The sequence below is a fragment of the Bos mutus genome, chromosome 11 (assembly GCF_027580195.1).
Source record: "Bos mutus isolate GX-2022 chromosome 11, NWIPB_WYAK_1.1, whole genome shotgun sequence".
NCBI lineage: Eukaryota > Metazoa > Chordata > Mammalia > Artiodactyla > Bovidae > Bos > Bos mutus.
In genome coordinates, this window is record NC_091627.1 from 2,123,369 (window position 1) to 2,143,237 (window position 19,869).

General features: G+C 67.6%; 1 protein-coding gene across 2 annotated transcripts in view; it reads left to right on the top strand.

Annotated features, from left to right (window-relative positions):
* The first annotated feature begins 480 nt into the window (after positions 1-480).
* BRD3 (bromodomain containing 3) overlaps positions 481-19,869 on the top strand; it is a 38,266-nt gene continuing 18,877 nt past the window's right edge. Inside the window, exons 1-6 of one of the 2 annotated variants that reach the window (XM_070378682.1) lie at positions 481-631; positions 14,709-15,034; positions 16,052-16,189; positions 16,686-16,833; positions 17,430-17,644; positions 19,272-19,643. In XM_070378682.1, the coding sequence (XP_070234783.1) occupies positions 14,822-15,034; positions 16,052-16,189; positions 16,686-16,833; positions 17,430-17,644; positions 19,272-19,643 (1,086 nt within the window). In that variant the 5' untranslated portion in view covers positions 481-631; positions 14,709-14,821. The remainder of the gene's footprint in view (positions 632-14,708; positions 15,035-16,051; positions 16,190-16,685; positions 16,834-17,429; positions 17,645-19,271; positions 19,644-19,869) is intronic. The other variant, XM_070378681.1, reaches the window with a different exon arrangement.

Consider the following 19,869-nt stretch of genomic DNA (forward strand, 5'->3'; position numbering starts at 1 on the left):
CGCGCGCGCGCGCCGACGCCCCGCCCCCGCCCTCCCGCGCGCGCGCCCCCGCCAGGCTAATTAGGCGCGCGGTTTGTTTACAAACATGGGCGCCCGGCAGGTGCGCGCCGCCCAGACCGTGCGCGCCTGGGGTTCCAGGGCGGCCCCACTGACTCGGGGGTCCTCGGGCGAGGGTGGGAGAAGCAGGCGGGCGCTGGCCGTCCTCCCGCCTTTTGCGCGCCTCCTTGGGCACCAGGAAATACGCCCAGAGGCGCGTGTCCCCTGCGCCGGAGTGGGCGCGGGGGCGTCGCGCAGGGTCTCCGAGTCGCCACCGGCGCCGCACCCCGCCCCCGCGCGCCCCTCGGGCCGGGCCCGCTCGCGGCCGGGTCGGCGGGGCGGGCGGCGGGCGGGGGCGCGCGGGGCGGGGCGGGGCGCCGGCGGGGCCGGGACATGTAGTCCGCGCGCCGCGGCCTCCCCTGGGCGGCCCCGGCGCGGGCCCGGCCGCGGACTACGACTCCCGCCAGGCGCCGCGGCGCAGCGCATGAGCCCTGCTCGGCTCCGGCGCGTCTATTATGCTGCCGGGGCCGGCGAGCCAAAGAGGAGCCGGCCGCGCGGGCCGGGAGGGGACGGCCGCTGGAGCCGCCGAGGCCAAGTACGCCTTTCTTTTGCTTCTTTGCGCGAGCGGGGCGGCGGGCGGCGCGGGCGGAGGCGGGCCGGGCGGGCCGGGGAGCGCGGCCCCGTGCGCCCCGCGCAGGCCGCCGGCGCGGCCGGGGAGCCTGGCACCCGGGCCGCCGTCTCCGCCGCCGCCTTTGTGCGCGGCCACGATGCAACAAAGCGCGGCGGCGGCCCGGGGTCGCGGCGGCGGCGCGGACCCCTCCCCTCGGCCCTCCGCCCGCGCCCTCCCGGCCGCCCGCGTCCGGGGCTCGGGGGCGTCGCCGCGGCCGGGGCGCGCAGCCTGGAGTTGGCACGGCCCGCGCGCCCTGCGCCAGCGACCTCCCGCGCTCCCTCCCTCACGGAAAGGATTTTTTCCCCCCCTTTCCTCCGCCCGCCATCTTTCGAAGGGGGGATCGGGGAGGACGCGGAGGGGAAGGTAGCGCTTCGGCGCCACTTTGCCCGCGCGCGCCCGGCCCGCCTCGGTCCCTGGCCGCTGGGCTCGCGCGGGGGCTGTCGCCGCGGCTGGGGCGGGGGGCGAGGCCGGCGGCGCGGCGTGGAGGCCGCTGCCTTCAGAGTTAGCGGCCCGAGCTGACTTTGAACCCTTTGGAGTTGCTGGGTCGTTGCAGCCCGGAGGAGGAGACCCAGTTCCCGTTTTGAAAACAGCGTGAAAAGCTCTTACAACGGGCGAGCTCGAGTTGGAGCGGGAGGAGCTGGGCTGGGCCCTGGCCTGACAGCACGGCACAAGCCCATCAGGGAGAAGCGCTCACCCCAGGCCTCACACGGCTCTCCCGGCCCTCGTGGGCTCCCCGAGAGTAAAGGTGGGGCTCGGGGGAGTCCTCTCCGCCAGTTGCTCGTCGGGGTCAGGGCCGGGGGGTGGAGGCCTTGGGTCGCCTCCTGTTCCCTTGGGGCCAGGGGCGGTTTTGGAAAGACGAAAGTGGGAGCACGGCACGGGTCCGCCAGCAGACCCCCCGGGCGCGGCCCCGTGGCCCACCCTGCGGGTTCCCGCCATTGGGCCCAGTCCCTGACTGTCCTGCGATCCTTCATTTTGGCTGGAAGCTTTCTACCCAGAAGCGCACAACTGGGGCTCCTCCCCGTGTGTTCCCTGGGTTGTGGCTGCAAAGTTAATGGTGCTGGGGGGTGCTGTTGTGTATCCTTGGGCAAACTACGGGCTGGGGGCAGCGGAAGGCGTGTAACTTAAGGGATCGCTGTGCCCCTCCAAGTAAGAACGGAGGAAAAAGTTTGTCTTTCTTTTTCTTTTTTTAACCTTGTTTTGTAGGTTTTCTTCCTGACTCTTTCTTTAAAATGGGGGTTCTTTTCCTGAGTCCCTGGACGGCATTTCTCCTGGGGGAGAGGTTGGCTTTCAAGGGAGTGAAGAAAAGGCCTGAATCCTTGCTAGGGTCCGGCCTCAGGAGTTAGGGACCTCCCCGCTTCCCTCCCCCCTCCACCATCCTCCCGCAGCCGGGAGTCCGGCCTCTTATTTGCAAATAAAGCTGTGTGTTTGCCCTTCTCTGTCGTGAGGCCTTGATGTGTGCTCGCGGTTACAGATCCGGAGAGATAGGGCTCACGGCGTCTGGGGCGGGAGGGGACGCGGGGCGGAGTGGGCTGTTTTGCCCTGACCTTTCTGGTAACCCGAGGGCGGGTGGGCAGGCCTCTGGAATCTCGCCCCAGCAGCTCCTCGGAAGCTTCGATCCAGCCCCAGCCCCGCCGCGGGGAGGTCCGGGGAAGGAGGGCCAGGCGGCACCGGTCGATTTTTGTTTTGTTTTTATAAAGTGGAGTAATTGCTTTCCCTCCACAACAGCCCGCGCGCGCTTGGAAAGTGAGCTCGGAGGGCCGGAGGCGATCTGTTAAATAAGCTGCGCCGGCCGGACTCGCGGGCAGAAAGTGAAAGTGTGTGTGGTTGCGGGGGGGGGGGGGGGGGGGGGGTGGGCGGCGGGGTAGACAGCGCCCGCCGCGGCCAGCCGCGCCTCCTGCGCCCTCTTCCTCCAGCCTGGCGCATTGCCAGCCGCCCGAGCCCTGCGCCCCGCGCCCGGCGCTGTGCACGGCCATTTCCTGGGTCTGGGCGGCAGAGGCTCTCTGGGGAGCGCTGGCCCCCCCGCCACCGATCGCAGTGGAGTGGTTGGTGCAGGACGCCGCCCCGGCCAGCCTGGCCCTGCACCCACCACTGGCGGGTCCTGTTCTCCTTGGAGAGCAGTGCTTATCCTGTGGGGCCAGGGGGAGCTGGCCCAGGTGGGGAGTGGGGGGCCCCCAGGGAGCGTTTGCCCGGGTGCATGTGGGAAACGGCTCTGCAGGCAACACCCCCCCTCCCCTCCCCCCCCACCCCTCCCCTCCCCCCCCACCACCGCCACTGCCAGTCTCCGGGTGGTCTGTGGGTGGCTGAATAGGACGGTCCTCCTTTCTGGTCTACTTGACTGATAGCGGACTTGTAAAGGGATAGGGCACCCGTCAGGCCCCATAGACCCCGAACCAGTGGCCAGTGTCTAGTCAGCATTCTTTGCCTTCAAAGGGAACTTTAGTGACATGTGGCAGAAAGCTGGGCGCACACCTGTCTGCTGGAAGCTTGTCCCAGGAGAGCCCCTGCCTGGGCGCCCGCCCTCCGCCCCACCCTGGGCGCTGCTCCCTGGTGTCTGTGGACGGGTCCACGGGTGTCATAACAGCGTGGGGTGGCCTGGGCACTTGGATCGAGGGTGCCAGTAGGTAGGTGTCCATGGGGCGGGCGGCTTGTTGAACCTCCTCAGCTTCCCCTCGAGTCATGAAGCCCTTTGGCGCCTGCACCCCCGCTCTGGGGGCCTATGGCCCTGTCTCTGACAAGCACTGGGCTCTTAAAGGCCAAGGGGGATGTTTCTGGGTCTCCAAGTGGAGATGATGGTTACCTGGGCCGGGGCCGGGGTGGGTGGTGTCCAGAGGCCCTGCTGTGTCAGCGCTGTGGGTCAGTGTCTGTTCCTGCGGCCGGGTTTTCACTGTTGTGCATGAGAACCTGGTCTGAACCTGACCAGGTTCTTTGTGAGCTGGAGTCTGAGCTGGCAGACGCATGGGGGGACGCCCCCTCCATCCTTGCCGCAGAACTGGGGGAGTTGCTCAGGAGGTCACGAGGTACCTGGGAGAACACTCTTCCCGTGCTCAGGAGCTGCCACCTGGGTTGCCGGGTGCCGCAGGCGCCCAGTGGGGTTTTCCTGCAAGTGTTGGAATCTGGGTTCAGGAGGGTGATCAGGAGCGTGTTCAGGAGGGCTGGGGGCACCGGTGTCCCAGATGCCACCCCGTCGTGAGGAGCTGGCATCCTGGGGTCCCTGCTGAGGTCCCCGGTAGCTGGGGGCTGGAACGTGTGTCAAGCGGCTGGACCCTCGTGCCGTGTTATTGGGAGGAGCTGGCGGGCAGCATGGTCTGACAGTGTCGCAGGGTGAAACTCGGGTGCAAATGGGAAGAGAGGGCAGGAGGGGGTGCTGCCCAGCCCTCAGCCTGCTTGCCCTGTGGGCAGAGCCCTGGCGATGCCAGCTGGGTGCCAGGGCTGCTGGTCCAGAGCTGGGGCCCCGCTGCCTGTGCGCCCCAGATAGGCCCCACCCACCTGTGCTCTGCGGTCTCAGCTGCCAGCAGGCTGTCCCGGCCGGGCCATTGCGGGTCTGGGTGGGGAAGACACCGATGGTTGTGTGACAGTCCCTTGATGTCGGAGCCCGCACCCCCACGCCCTGTAGGGACAGGCGGTGCTTGGTAAACGTGTGCACTCTGGGGCTGTGGGAAGGGTCCTGGGGGTGGCGGCTGGGACCCCTGGCCCTTGGGTGCCCCCCGTGCTCGGAGAGCATGCTGGACCCTCTCCAGGGCTTCCAGGCTCCGGCCAGCCCTCCCGTGGGAGCCCCTGCTGCCCTGGAAAGCTGTGGGCACCCAGGGAGCATGCTTGTGCGGGGACCCTGGTTTCCCAAGGTGGGGCTGTGCTACATGCTGCTCTGGGCTGGCGCCGGTGGGCTCCCCCGAGGGCTGGGGGTGGGGGCCAGTGGCCCCTCGACCCCAGGATTGGGCAGTGGTCGTGGGGTCCCAGCCTAATCGCCCGCCTCCCTGCTCAGGTTCCACAGCCTCCCGGCTCCTCTAGGCCTTGGGTCCTGTCCGGTGGGGCGAAGGGTCAGCGTCCTCGTGAGGGCCGCCGCCTGGGGTGTGAGCTCGGGAGGGCCCTGGCAGGCGCAGCCACTGCCCGGGTCTGGTCTGGGATGCACGGTGTGTGTGGAGCTTCTTCCCGCTCAGGGTCCCGGCGTTGTCCACACGGATGTCAGTGTCCAGTGGGGGTTGGCTGTTGGGACAGGTGACAGTGACTGCAGGTGGGGCCAGGCTCCCCGGTAAGTGCAGTGACCACCTGACCCCTCGCACCCTCTGTGGGGCTGGCTGGCCCAGAGAGGCTGGTCCCCCCCCCCCAGGAGCGTGGGGCCTGGCCAGGCTGTCCTCCATGTGTCCCCTGGCGTCACCCCACTCCAAGTGGCCGGTCCCCCACCCCCCTAGAAGCCCCCTTCAGCTTCTCAGCCCCTGACATGCACTGCTGGTGCAGCGTCTCTGTGGGTTTTCTGGCAGTCTTTCTTAAAGGTGGTTTGTTTGAGAGGTGGGTGGGGACAGCCTCACACAGGTTAGGGGGTGTGGCTGGCCTGACCCTCACTGTGAGCAGTGACCCCATAGCAGAGCTGGTCGGAGGCTGGCTTCCCCAGGTAAGCTGGCGGGCTGGGCAGAAACATGGGGTGTCAGGGAACACTGTATTGAGTAGGAGCCTTAGCTCTGCAGAGCCAAGAGGACAGGGGGCGTCAGGAGGGGACCAAGGACTTGGTGGGCCAGGCCAGTGCCCCAGTTCAGCTCAGTGGCTCAGTCGTGTCCGACTCTGTGACCCCACGGACTGCAGCACACCAGGCCTCCCTGTCCATCACCAACTCCCGAGTTTACCCAAACTCGTGTCCATTGAGTCGGTGATGCCATCCAACCATCTCATCCTCTGTCATCCCGTTCTCCTCCTGCCCTCAATCTTTCCCAGCATCAGGGTCTTTTCCAATGAGTCTGTTCGTTGCATGAGGTGGCCAAAGTATTGGAGTTTCAGCTTCCAACATCAGTCCTTCCATTGAACACTCAGGAATGATCTTTAGGATGGACTGGTTGGATCTCCTTGCAATCCAAGGAACTCTCAAGTCTTCTCCAACACCACAGTTCTAAAGCATCAGTTCTCCGTTTGGCCTGCTTTATTGTCTGATTCTCACATCTGTACGTGACCACTGGGAAAACTGTAGCTCTGACTATATGGACCTTAGGGTCCCCGCCAACCCCGGGGGTGCTGTGTGCATGCGATGGGGCTGGCCTGTGGGGGTCACGCCCTGACCCTGGGTGGGCTGGGGCCCTGGTCGGGGCTGGGCTGCTCTGGGCCAAGGCCCTTCGGGTGGCGGCCGTGGTGACACTCGTCCCTGTAAGGCTGGGGTGGTGGTCAGTAGGGCTCAGGGTGTGCGGGGCCACCGCCCGCCTGGCTGACCTGCTCGGAGGCCCCTCGCTGGGCCCCTGGATCCCCTCTCTGGAGGAGGCAGTTGGCTCCGTCCGTCACCGAAGCCGACCCTGCCCACGCGGCTCCTGTTTCCTGAGGCCCGGCCACTTCAGGCAGAGGCGCTGGGGCGGTGGGCTGACCTCCCTGCGGGTCACTGCTATGTCTCTGCGGGTCTGTCCCGGGCGTTCTGGGACGTGATGCGGAGCCTCCGGGGTTGGGGGGATGGCCTCGCTCACAGCCTGGCTCTGTCCTGGGCCCTTTCCCCTCTGAGCCTCCCACCCCACCCGGAAAGTGGAGCCCGTGTGACTCCCGCTGATGCCGGGATGGGACCTGGGGAGATGGGGCAGCATTGCGGTGGGGGCCCCCACAAGCAGAAAGGGGGCCCACCTCCCCAAACTCAGGAGGCGAGACCGCAGTGTCTGAGCTGGCCAGAGGGGACGGGGAGGAGGTGACGCCCGGGATGGGGCGCCCCCGCAGGCTTTCTTCCAGCCTCTGACCTCTGCCCTCAGTGCCCATGTTCCCCTCCAGCTTCCCCTCAACCTGATCCTGGCTTGGGAGTCCCCCTCGGCCCAATGCCCTCCAAGCTAGGAGCTTCCCGGGACTCCTCACCCGTCTGCCTCCTCTGACCATGCCCATCTCCCTGCTGCCCACCGCCCCCGCACCCCCGCCATGGCTGAAAGCGTGTCCCCCAATGCTGGTGAGCGAGCAGCCCCTGGGTTGGGCAACCCACCCCCCCCCAGCACCCCCGAGAGATGGAGAGACCAGGCCGCCCAGGAGTGCCGGACTCCGGCCACTGGGTCCTGTCTGCAGTGGGAGGGTCGGAGCTGCCACTGCAGCTGCGTTTTCTGGGCGGTTTCCATCGTGGCCCCTGGACAGAGGTCCACACTTTCCCCTTGTTTGTCCAGGAGCCTGAAGGGCCCTGGTGTCCAGCCTCTCTTGATGTGTGCCTCTTGGTTGAGCCAGCCTGCGGGGCCTGAGTTTCTGTGTATTATTTCTGATTCCAGTTCCCCAGGGAGGAAGGAGGCAGGTCCCAGAGCCTGGGGTCCAGGGACCCTGGGAAGGGGCGGGGAGATGGCTGTGACCTCTGGGGCCTGCCTGCCACGGAGCTGAGGACACCCTTGCCCCACCCGTGGCTGGATGTGTCCTGCACAGGGTCCCTTGTGACGGAGTGGTGGGTGTGTGGCTCCAGGGGGTGGGGTGGCCCCGAGTTGACCCCCGGCCCCCCGCCCCTCCACCGCGCTGGGCCAGCTGCGTGGCTTTCTGAACCCTCCCGCAGGATCCCGCCTGAACCCATCTGGGTTTCCTCTTGCGTTTGAGGGCTTTTGCGGTTTGTCTGAGCGTTTCCGCTCCGGGTGGTTTCAGATCCCCTCTCTTAGAGGGAAGGCTTCTCTCACTCTGACCTTCGCCCGTTCATGGTGCTGCCTTCTTGCCAGCAGCGGGCTCCCTGGGAGGGGTGTGTGTGTGTGGGGGGTGCTCCCCAGGAGGGGCGTGTATGTGTGGGGGTACTCCCCGGGAGGTGTGTGTGTGTGGGGTGTTCCCCAGGAGGAGTGTGTGTGTGTGTGTGTGTGTGGTGCTCCTCGGGAGGGTGTGTGTGTGTGGGGGGGGTGTTCCCTGGGAGGGGTGTGTGTGTGTGTGAGGGGGTGCTCCCAGGAGGAGTGTGTGTGTGTGTGTGTGGTGGTGCCTCGGGAGGGTGTGTGTGTGTGGGGGGTGTTCCCTGGGAGGGGTGTGTGTGTGTGTGGGGTGCTCCCCAAGAGGAGTGTGTGTGTGTGTGTGTGGTGCTCCTCGGGAGGGGGGGTGTGTGTGTGTGGGGGGTGTTCCCTGGGAGGGGGGTGTGTGTGTGTGTGTGGGGTGCTCCCCAGGAGGAGTGTGTGTGTGTGTGTGTGTGTGGTGCTCCCCAGGAGGGGGGTGTGTGTGTGTGAGGGGGGTGCTCCCCAGGAGGAGTGTGTGTGTGTGTGTGTGTGTGTGTGGTGCTCCTCGGGAGGGTGTGTGTGTGGGGGGGTGTTCCCTGGGAGGGGTGTGTGTGTGTGTGGGGGGGGTGCTCCCCAGGAGGGGTGTGTGTGTGTGTGTGGGGGGGTGCTCCCCAGGAGGAGTGTGTGTGTGTGTGTGTGTGGTGCTCCCCAGGAGGGGGGTGTGTGTGTGTGGGTTCTCCCTGGGAGGAGTGTGTGTGTGTGAGGGGGGTGCTCCCAGCCTTGCTCTCCCCTCTGAGGGGCTGGGGCCCGGAGGTCCCCGTGCAGGGCACACGTGAGGCTCCGCACGCCGGGGCCGAGCGTGCCCGCCTCGCTGTCCTGCGGCCCGTCTCCTGGAAGGCTGCCCTGCAGCGGGCCTGGCAGGCCCCGGTGCCCGTGGTGGGGGCGGGCCGCGTGTGTTGCTCCTGCCTGGGTACCCCAGGAGGTGAGACCCGCCCCCCAGCCCTGCCGGGGATGCGGGAGGGGTGAAGGGGCGCCCCGGTGGCTCACAGGTCTGCTCCATCTGGTATCTGCTCTCGCATTCTGGGCTCTCTCACCTGCGCTTCCCCACCGCGTCCCGGTCCGTCCTGCCTGAGTCCACCCCCCACCCCCCAGCCACACACACCTGGCTTCGTCTCCTCTTTTGGGCCAGGGGCCCCAGGGAGCAGGCTGTGCCCCCCAGATCTCACTGTTGCTGTGGGGTGGGGGGGTGCAGGGTCCTGAGTGCCCGAGGAAAGGGGGTTCACCTCTTCTTTGTGAGGTGGGGGCTTTCAGTGGCCAGTGGAGGGGCAGTGGAGGCCCCCTGCGTGCCCCGCTTCTGCTCAGAGACCCCCAGTCATTTCAGCCCTGCTCCCAGCCCTGTGATCACAGAGCAGACGTGTCTTCTTCCTAAGACTTGGTTCCCATCTCTGAAGTGTGAGTACTTCTAAAGAATCGTACCGCACACCCCCGTCACCCCCAGAGCGCTGACATTGAGTCCAGGGTCATGGAACAGTCCGTGTGGACGTAGGTGCCTCTCCGCTCACTGTCGAGCAGCTGTTTCCAGCGCGCTAGCCCAGGGCGGAGGTGCCGGGGTTGGGCACCGCCTCGCCCGCCCCAGTTGTCCCTCCCAGCCCTCGAGGGGCCCCGAGGCGTTTCCCAGGCTGGGTGGAGAAGCCAACCCAGTGATGGGCAGCCTTCCTCTGTTGCGGCTGCGTGCCCAGGAAACTACCCCGAGGAGTGGGCTTTCTTCCTCGTTTTTGCAGCGGCAGCTGGCCCTTTGCCGCTGAGGGACGGCCCTCTGTGTCCGAGTTTACCTCCCGGGGAGGTTGACATGTTTCCCTGCTGCTGTCATGTCTGACTTGGAACATCATCTCAGACCCTGGGGGCTGCAGGAATGCAGGTGCGCTGGCTGGGTTCTGAGGCCCCGGAGGCTCCAGCAGGACCCGCCTGGCGCTGGGGGAGCGGGAGTCAGGCTCCCGCCTGTTCCGTGAGGCCGCGGTCCCCTGCCGGGCGGTGCTTTGCTCCCAACCTGATCACGGCGGGCGTTGCCTGCTCGTGCCCCGACTGGGCTGGAGCGGGGGCACTCACATCCCGGGGGCTCATGGGCATCTGTGGGGGCCCTGCTTCCGCTCCAGGAGGCTGCTCGTCCGTGTGGTGGGGGCCTGAGTGCCCCGGGCCTCAGTTTCCCCGTTTGCAGCCAGCCCGTGTGGTGCTGCCAGGGGTACCTGGGACCCCCAAGGAGGGCTCCCAGCCAGACATTTGCTCCTTCTGTGGCCCCTCCTGCTGTCCCCACCCAGCCACAGTGGTGTAGGTCATGGGAGTGGGCTGGATCCTTCTGGAAATCCTCACTCTTGAGTTTGTGCTGTTTCTCTTGATTTAGGGGGGCTATGGGCACCCACTGGGGCTCCCTTGAGGAAGAGGTTCTGGAGTCTTTGCCAGTGGATGCAGGAACCCACCAAGTTGGCCCCCCTGCAGTTTTCCCATCTGGCTCCCTAGCCAGGGAGGCCAGGTGGGCTGGTGACCAGGCCTCCGTCCTGGGCAGGGCCTGGCAGGGCTGAAATGGGGGGCCAGGAGGTCCCGCATGCCCATGTGGAGCCCAGGCCTGCTGGGCCGAGGAGAGCCCCCCAGGGGCTGGTGTCACCCAGCTCTTTGTCCGGTGTCCAGGAGCCCCTGGCCCCCCACATCCTCGAGGGTGGGCGCCGTTCCTCCGTCCTTAGGGCTGGCTTGGAAGCACTTGAGCGCTGACGGCCGTGCCACTGGTCAGCCAGGAGGGCAGCTGGGACTTGAACCCTGGCGTGGCAGACCCTAGCAGCCACGCCCCGCTGCTCTTCTGCCGGACCCCCCATGTCTGCGGCATCTTCATGTCCCCAGCTGAAGTTAGGCTCAGACCAGGAACTCGGAGGGGCGCTGCTGTCCGGGACTGCCCCCTGGGGTCGCGGGGGCCCTGCTTGCCGTTGCGGTGGGGCCGTGTGGTGTCTTATGACTGCTGGGCGCCCTCTCTCACCCCGTGATGTCAGGAGGCAGGGGGATCCTGGGCTCACGTCTCCGAGGCTCTCAAGGATGGAAAAGCCTCAGCTTTGTCATCCATGCAGCGCGTCTGGTCACTGGCCATGTGGGATCACGTGGCATCTCCCCTTCCGTAGGGGTGGAGGGCCCGCGGCCGCCACCCAGCGCCCTTTGGGGCTTCTCTACCATCCGCCCCCACGACCTCACCCAGGAGGGCAGCTGGTGAGGCCTGGCCAGGGCCCACTGGGGCGGGTGCATGGTGACCCTGGACACGGCTGGACGGTGACTCTCCGGCCTGTCCTGTCGTTAGGGTTAGGGTTCCAGCCCTCTTCTCCAGGACCGATGTCGGTTCAGGGCTGAGCCCCGGAGGGGCGAGTGTGGGGCAGCTAGTGGACCGTGCGGCTCCAGCTTCTTTCTGGAAGCAGCCTGTGCCTCCCGGTCTCGGGATGCGGCTGTGACCCCCGCCCAGACGAGGCGGCTGACGGACGGCACAGCTGCGGCAGGTGGCCCCACTGGGCCTCCAGCCTCCGCCTCCTGCTGCCCGACAGGTGGGCATTGGTGGGGTTTCTCGGCCGACCGGGCGACATTGGCGGGGGGCGTGGTGGGGAGGTGCGTGACGGGGTCCATGGCCCCTCTCACAGCCCTGCTGAGGGTGAGCCAAGACCTCAGGGTGGTTGTGGCACAAGGACTTGCCCTGCACGGAGCGTGCACGGCTGCCTGGCCCGGCCCCGGACCTTGGAGGAAGAGACGTGAGCTCCCCGACGCTTGGCCGGGTTGGAGCATTTTTCCAAACTAGAAGCCTCTTTACATTTGCTTCTTTTCGCAAGAGTAACGTTTTCTTAAAAAAATAAATCTACCGGTTCAGAAATGCAAGCAGAAAGGGAGAAGGCAGCCTGCGTGCTGTGGGCGTGGGGTCCTGGGCACCCAGGGGGCCTTTCCATCATCTTGCTGGCCCTCAAGGGGACGTCCCGGGCTCCACCAATGCCTGGTCTCCTCGGGGTCGCTGTCGGGTCGGCAGGGCTGGCGGGGAGGCGAGGCCAGACTCTTACTGCGCTGCTCGCCCTGGACACGCAGCCCAACCCAGGCTCTGCCGCGTTCTAGGAGGGCTGGCCGCCACAGGGAGCGGCGTGGCCCCTCACGCGCCTGCAGCGGGACCGCCCCGGGTGGTCCGTGTAATGGTGCGGCCTGCCTGGGAGGCTTCTGCCGAGCCCCTGGCCGCACAGCTGTGCGGGGAGAGCAGCCCTGCTGCCTGGGATGGGCTTGCCCAGCCACTGCCGCTGCCCCCTCTCTTCCTCCCTGGTGAGCTGGTGCCCAGGCTGCCAGGGGCAGAGGATAAGGCACGCGCTCGCCTCTGCCTCGGGGGTGCTGTGTGCCACGGTCTGATGCCGGGTACAGGGGCTGCACTCCTCCCAGTGGAGGTGCTGGAGGCCACATCCGCGTTTGCAGAGCCCCCGCCCCGTGCCAGCCCCAGGCTGTGCTGGAGGCCACATCCGCGTTTGCAGAGCCCCGCCCCCTGCCAGCCCCAGGCTGTGGGGCGCACAGCGTCTTCCACGTGTGCGTCCTGCTGAGCCTCGCACACCCTCCGGGGTCCGCGCGGTTCTAGCCTTGGGACTCCCTGTGGCCTGTGGTCAGTGTTTAGTGAGCACGTGCCGGGCCCGCACTGGGCTCTGAGCTGAAGTGCATCGTCTGGGGTACCCGGCTGTCTAGAGTGGGCGCCCAGGCTGGGCGGGAGTGAGGCAGGACCCAGGAGGTGGCCTGTCCGCTTGGCTTGCGCTCTTCGCCCCTCCTGGGCGGAGCCGGCTGCCTTGTGGGCCCCAGGCGCGCAGCCACGGCAGGAGTGTGTCTCGTGTTTGGGCGGGGGCTGGCTTCTTGCTGTGCTGCCGTGTGCAGTGGTCAGTCGCTGGTCAGGAGAGGGGGTGGAGGTCGAAGGCCAGGCTGAGGGCCCCTGTGGCGGCCCTGGCGTGTCCCTGCAGAGAGCTGTGCCCACCTGTCCTCGTGTGTGGAGGAGGCCGGGCTGCACCTTGGCAGCAGCCTGGGCCCTTCCTGGGGCCCCCATGTCCCCTCAGGTGGTTGAAGGCCCTGGTGGGGTCTTGCCTGTTCCCTGAGGGCTGTAGCAGCAGCGCTGGGTACCGGGCGCCTGCCCACCCGCCCCGCGTCTGGGGGCCCGCCTGTCCCACCCCTGGGGGTCCACCCCTGGGGGCTCACTCTCCCTGCACCTGGGGCCCCACCCAGCCCACGCCTGGGGGCCCACGCTGTGCTCGTCCGACGTCAGCAGGAATGGGGTGTGTCCTTACCGGATCTTGGGGATCCCATGTTGGCAGCCACCACAGCCTCCACGGCAGGACCGTGGGTGATTGGTGCGTGTCCAGCCTGGCTTGAGTGCTCTGCGCTGGGATCCTTTAGTCTTGAGTCCCACAGGGACACAGGCAGACCGGATCCTGGGGTTGGCGATGGGCAGAGCTGGGAGTGCGCCTAGAGGTCTGGCCCTGCGTCTGCTCTGCGCCCCTGAACTGCCTGGGGTCTGGGAGGCCCAGCCGGTGATGTAGGTCTGGGGGACACGGGCCTGTGAGGCTGCGGCAGCCATGACGGGGAGATGAGTCACTGGTCAGGCTGGGGCCTGCAGGCCAGAGTGGGACAGGCAGTGCTGGTTTGGATGAGAGCCCCGTGTGGGGCAAGGCTGTTGAGGGGGCAGGTTCACAGGGACTCCAGCAAGAGGCGGTGGCGCTAGGCCAGAAGTGGCCAGACCTGCGGAGGGGGGCACAGCGGGGCGTCAAGGCCGAGACCTGCGGAGTGGGGGGCAGCGGGGCATCGAGGCTGAGACCTGTGGAGTGGAGGGCAGCGGGCCATCTCTGTGCGGTGGGGAGATGCGGTGTCCGCACCGTCAGCCGAGCAGGCGTGGCCCCCTCCCCATGGAGGCCCTGGAGCCGGCGTGGAGGAGAGGTGTTCAGGCCCTTGAGCGGGGCGGGGCACCTTGGGGTGTTCCAGAACGTTCCTCCAAGGAGGGGAGCGGGCGGGCAGGTTTGCTCCGTGCGTGGGATGCACCGGATCTCTTTTCGGAGTCCTCTTTCCTCTGGCGTGGGGTCGGTGGGGGCCAAGGCGGCCTGGCCTGGGGGAAGCCCCTGGTCTGTAGCTTTCCCTGATGACTGTGGTATAATCACGCCATGTGGCAGACTGCAGGCCGCTGGCAGGATGTCAACTGGCTAGCAAAACTGCAAGTTACAGCGACCTGCTTTTGCAAATCGTAGCAGGTAGACGTGGTCCCAGAGGCAGATGGGTGCTGTTCTGTCCTCCCGGAGGGCCCTCCAGCCCCCATGCAGGCCCTGCCTCCCAGCCCGGGCCCGGCGGGTCCCTGACAGGTGCCCATAAGCGCCTCTGGGCCCAGGTCCAGCTCTTGTGTGCAGCCCCCCAGGGCGTTCTGCAAACGCAAGTGACAGCTGGGCCTTCGACTTCCTCCCAGGATGTGGCGGGGGAGCCGCTGTGGGGGCGGCCCATCCGTCACCCAGCGCACGGCTGTCCACGTGGCGCTGGGCAGCCTCCTGACACACGTGGGGCCGCGGTGGGCACTTCCTTCCCAGCACTGCGTGTGGAGGAGGTTTGGCGGCCGGGCTGTGGTCTGCCGCCCTCCCCGATTGGCCGAGGACCGGCCGTGTCACAGCCCGGCTACAAACCAGAGCCCGTTCTCGTGGTTACGTTGGAACCCCCCTCGCCCGTGCGCCGTGCGTGCTCCACGCGCCTTTCTGCCGGCCTGGCTCGGCCGTCGGGTCCGCGTCGCCGCTGTCGACGCGCAAGTCGCTGCCTGGAAGGTTGCTGCCGTCCAGGACGTGTAGAGGCAGTCCCGCGCACGCCAGTGGCTGGTGGGCGGGGAGCCGGCAGCCTTGGCCTCCGCCTGGACGGCCGCCCCCCGCCCACCGTGTCTCCCCCACCCACCTGGGGGGGGCACCTGCTGCCGTTCTGCCTCCTGTCCCCGGTCTCTTTCCCTGCCCCGGCCCGAGGGCAGCGGCGTGACAGTGGTCCTGTGACACGTGAGGGCGGGCCTGATGGGGTGGACGTGCCAAGGTGGCCTTGCCGTGACTGCACAGCCCCACGTGCCCATGGAGCCGGCTGCGGTTGGGGTGACCGGCCATCCCCCCACGGTCCTTTCCGCCCTGCAGGTGCTGACCGGTTGGGCCCGGACATGGAATGTCGCGCCTCGGCAGGAAGCACAGAGGAAGCCAGGGCCTCCCTGAGCCGCTGCTGTGACGGCCAGTGAGCGAGCAGCTGGAGGATGTCCACCGCGACGCCGGTCGCCCCCACGGGGATCCCGGCGGCCCCGGGCCCGGTGAACCCGCCCCCGCCGGAGGTCTCCAACCCCGCCAAGCCCGGCCGCAAGACCAACCAGCTGCAGTACATGCAGAACGTTGTGGTGAAGACGCTCTGGAAACACCAGTTCGCCTGGCCCTTCTACCAGCCCGTGGACGCCATCAAGCTGAACCTGCCCGTGAGTGCCCCGCCCGCCGCCCCAGCCCCTCCGGGGCCCCGACTCCTGCCTGTGAGGGTCCTGCCCGCCGCCCCTCCAGGGCCCCGACTCCTGCCTGTGAGGGTCCTGCCCGCCGCCCCTCCAGGGCCCTGACTCCTGCCTGTGAGGGTCCTGCCCGCTGCCCCTCCGGGGCCCCGACTCCTACCTGTGAGGGTCCTGCCCGCCGCCCCTCCGGGGCCCCAACTCCTGCCTGTGAGGGTCCTGCCCGCTGCCCCTCCAGGTCCCCCTGTCCTGGGAGGACAGCCCCTGTGGCCTTGGCTGCAGGTGCTAGGAGGGCGGGCCCAGCCCAGAATCTGTGATGATGGAAGGGCAGAGGGGACACGCAGGCCTGGGGGTGGGGAGGGCAGCTGCCCCAGGTGCAGGGAGTGGGAGGCCGTGGCCTCGTGGGTGGACGAGGCGGACCAGCCCTGGCGCAGAGGCGCACTGAGGCTCAGCCCGCACCAACCCCGTCCCGCCGAGTGACGCGTCTGCACACACAGCCTTGTGCTTACGTGGGGGCGGCCGGCCTTCCCGGGGATGGCGCCCTAGCTGCATGCCTGGGGCCCACCTGACCGTCTGACGGCTTTCTCCTCTGGGCCTGAGCGGAGAACCCGAGTCCTGCAAGGGCAGCCCTGGGCCAGCACTTGGCAGCCTGGCTCCTGAGCCAGCTTGGCCGTCGGGCATGTACAGGCCCTAGAGTGAAGTTTGGGACCCAGAGAGGGGGCCTAGCCCCTCGTCCGGCTCCTAGACCCACTCTGCAGTCCTCTGTCCACACAGACTCCCATCAGACCAGAGAGTTTTGGCAGGGTCCGTGCTGGCCCAGGGCTCCCCCAGACCTGGCGCCAGCCCCGCCCCGCCATCAGCTGGACAGAAACTTAGGTCCAGTCCCAGAGCTGAGGTGCTGGACAAGACCGCCTCGTGCGCGATCTCGGCCCTTGGGAATCAGGAAAACCGTCTTATTGAACCCAACAGTAACGCCCCTGACTGTCTTTTTCCTAGGATTATCACAAGATAATAAAAAACCCCATGGACATGGGAACCATTAAGAAGAGACTAGAAAATAATTATTATTGGAGCGCAAGTGAATGTATGCAGGACTTCAACACCATGTTTACAAATTGTTACATTTATAACAAGGTGAGAAGGTGGCGTGGGCCCCGTGGCTGCTGTGAGTGACCTGGGGGAGCGCCAGTATGGGTTTGGCCGGCGTCCACCAGGCTGGGTGCGTCGCAGCGGGTCTCAGGCCCATTCAGGCCACCTCGGCTCCCGCTCAGCCCTTGTCTGGCTGCGACCCCCGCGCCCTGTGCGTGGGCCCACATGCCCTGCTGGCACGGTGAACATTCGAATAGCCTTTTCAGGGGGAGTCGACACCAGATGCTGTAAAACATCCCCACACCTGGACCTTGTTTCTTCTCCATGATGGGATAAAGCGTGGTTTTTATCCTTTGTGCTTTTTGAGTTCTTGCAAGAGTTTCCGTGTTAAAATGTGTTCCTGTTGCTTCTCTCCCGCCCCGCCAGATCCCTTCACAACTTTTTAAACACATATTTTTCTCGAGCAGCGGTTGCGCGTTTGTCTGCTGCGAGCAGCGCGGCTCCTTTCCAGCGCGTGACCCTGCTTCTCCCGTGTCTTCAGCCCACAGATGACATCGTGCTCATGGCCCAAGCCTTAGAGAAAATTTTTCTGCAGAAAGTGGCTCAGATGCCCCAGGAGGAAGTTGAGTTACTGCCCCCTGCTCCAAAGGGCAAAGGCCGGAAACCCGCTTCGGGAACGCAGAGCGCAGGTGAAGAGGGGGGGTGCCCTCCTCCTGGAGCCGACGAGAGCGGCCCCTCCCTGCGCGGCCGCCGGCGGTCAGGGCCCGGGAGCTCTGCCGTGTGGTCTGCAGGCGGCCTGCCTTGGCGCCTGCCTTGCCGGGACCCCAGCTCCTCCCCGCTGGCCCTGGCTCGGAGGCTGCCCTTGTGGAGGCCGCTCCGCTCCTGTGTCCCCGCCAAGGACCTTGCCCCCCCAGCACCAGCGTGTTCTCTGTGAATGGTCTGGGAGTGGCGGGGTTTAGGGTTGGCACCGGGAGCCCGGGGCGGCCTTCCATGCCCTGGGAACCCAGAACCAAGGTGTGTCCCATGGAGAGCTGCCCAGGAGGGGCCCGTCCTCTGGAGAGGCGGAGCGGCGGCTGGTTACGCAGCTCCGGGTCACCCGGTGATGGCCTGGAGGACCCGGCTTAAGCCCTGGGCTCCGCCCTCCCAGACTGTGATCCCCCGGGCCGCGCGCCCCATCCTGGTTCACTCACCCTGGCCTCAGAGACGGCCGCCGTGAGGTTGATGGGCAGGGTCTCGGGAGGAGGGGCCGTTCCCACAGCTCCGCCTCCTGTCCTCTGCCCTCAAGGCTCGCAGCAGGTGGCGGCCGTGTCCTCCGTGTGCCCGGCGACCCCCTTCCAGAGCGTCCCCCCCACGGTCTCCCAGACGCCCGTCATCGCCGCCACCCCCGTGCCAACCATCACCGCAAACGCCACACCGGTCCCTGTCCCCCCGGCCGCCGCCCCGCCTCCCCCTGCCACGCCCATCATCCCCGTGGTCCCTCCCACGCCGCCTGTCGTAAAGGTGAGCTTTCCCGGGGTCCGGGCATGGGCTTGTGTGGGTGGGCGGGGGGCGCTCTGTCCCTTCCCCGGGCACAGGCTGCCCCTGGCGCACTGGGCACACGGGCCTCTGGACCGGTCCTGTCCGCCCACGCCTGCGGGGTGGGCCGTGATTCCTGACACCGACGCTCGGAGCCGCAGGTCACACAGCTGGCGAGGGCGGCTGGGCTGGGACTGCAGCGTCTCTGGCCTCCGTGGTGTACATGGGTTCCCGGCGGGGCGTGCAGGGGGTGAGGGCACACTCGGATTTCCACTGGTTGGCGGTGGCGGCCTCCTTGCGCGCCCCTTCCTGGCTTTGCCAGGAGCCTCCCCCGCAGGGCCTGGGCTTGGAGCGCTTGCTTTCCGCGAGGTCCGCGGCCAGCAGGGACGGCCGAGGGTCCCGCTCCCACTGACACACACCGTCTTCTCCGGTTTGACCCTCACAGCAACCCTCGGGGGCAGGCAGTGTTTCCCCCATCTTTCAGATGAGGAGGCAGGCGCTCAGAGGGGTTAAATGGCTCCCCCAAGGTAAAATGCCGCTCGCCCTGCCCGGCGGCCTCCACTGCCTGCCCTTGGGCGGCGCTGGCAGGCTGTCCTGCCCAGCACTCTGCTGCCTTGGAGCATGTCCCGTCTGCCGCGGCCCATGAGCCCAGGGGCCCCGCGGCGTGCTTGGCCTGCCGTGGGCACCGTGACGTGTGTGTGTGGGTGGCTGGCTCGTGCCTGCCGGCCTGGGGGCAGGGGCTTGGCTGGGGCAGTGCCCTTGGTGGCTGGCCTTGGTGGCGTGCACGCTGCGGACCCTGGGGAGGCCGCCGGCCGGGTGCTCGTGGCTCCCGGGGGCTGTCCCGCCTGCCTGACGGCGGTGGCGGGGGGCGGACCCTGAGCTGGTCTTGGGGTGGCTCTGCACCCTGGCTGCCCAGGCGCTCGACACTGTCTCCCCATGGTGCCCGCCCAGCAGGGGCGGGCGGATTGTCTCAGTGTTCCCTCCCTGGGCGGGGAGCCGCTCCTAAGGTCAGCTCTGGACCTGCCCAGCACTCTGCCCCAGGGTCCCGGCCCCCAGACCTTGCACCCCTCCTGGTGTCTCCGGTGCCCCGCCCCGCCGCCTGCATGCTCCTCCCAGCCCCTCATCCTGCGGCTGCCACTGTCCGCGGAGCGCCCGCTTTGAGGCCCGTGTCGGGGACGCCCCTCCAGCCTCTGACCTGCAGGGGTCTCTCATCTCTGCTGTCCCTGAGCCCCACTGGGTACCGTGTTGGTCGCAGAGGGACCCTGGTATTGCAGGCCCCTAAACCGTGGTCTGGGCACAGGTGTGGGCACAAGTGGGCAGCGTGATGCGTCTCAGGGTGACGAGCGCCCCGTGACCGTGGGGCCTGGGGCCCGGGCAGCCTCAGAGTCCACCTCACCACCGCCAGCTGTGTGACCTCGGGCAGGCGCCGTGGCCCCTCTGAGCCTCGGCGTCCTGCGTGGCGCGGGGGCCTTGGGAGGGCGGCTGTGGCCGTGCATGCCCTTGCTTCGCTCGGGGCCTGGCGGGCGGTCCGCGCTCCAGGAGCGCCTTTGGGCGGGTCCTGGTCCCCCTGCCCCCCGTGGGCGCCGGCTCATGGCCGTCTCCGCTGTCACAGAAGAAGGGCGTGAAGCGGAAAGCAGATACCACCACGCCCACGACGTCTGCCATCACGGCCAGCCGCAGCGAGTCGCCCCCGCCGCTCTCGGACCCCAAGCAGGCCAAGGTGGTGGCGCGGCGGGAGAGCGGGGGCCGCCCCATCAAGCCGCCCAAGAAGGACCTGGAGGACGGTGAGGTGCCGCAGCACGCGGGCAAGAAGGGCCGGCTGTCTGAGCACCTGCGCCACTGCGACAGCATCCTCAAGGAAATGCTCTCCAAGAAGCACGCGGCCTACGCCTGGCCCTTCTACAAGCCGGTGGACGCCGAGGCCCTGGAGCTGCACGACTACCACGACATCATCAAGCACCCGATGGACCTGAGCACCGTCAAGGTATGGCATGGACAGAGGGGCCGTCCCGCAGGCCCAGGGCGTGGCCCGGCTCCCTCCGCCTGCCCGCAGCAGCAAGCAGGGCCTTGGGGCTGGCCCGGGGCGCGGCAGGGACTGGCAGCAAGCTGTGCTCTGCCTCGTCCCCTCTGAACCTGTGGCTTCCCGTCACCTCTTTCTGTGGAACCGCTTTGGTTCTTCCGTTTCTTCCTGTCCTGGTGCGTTTGCGGGT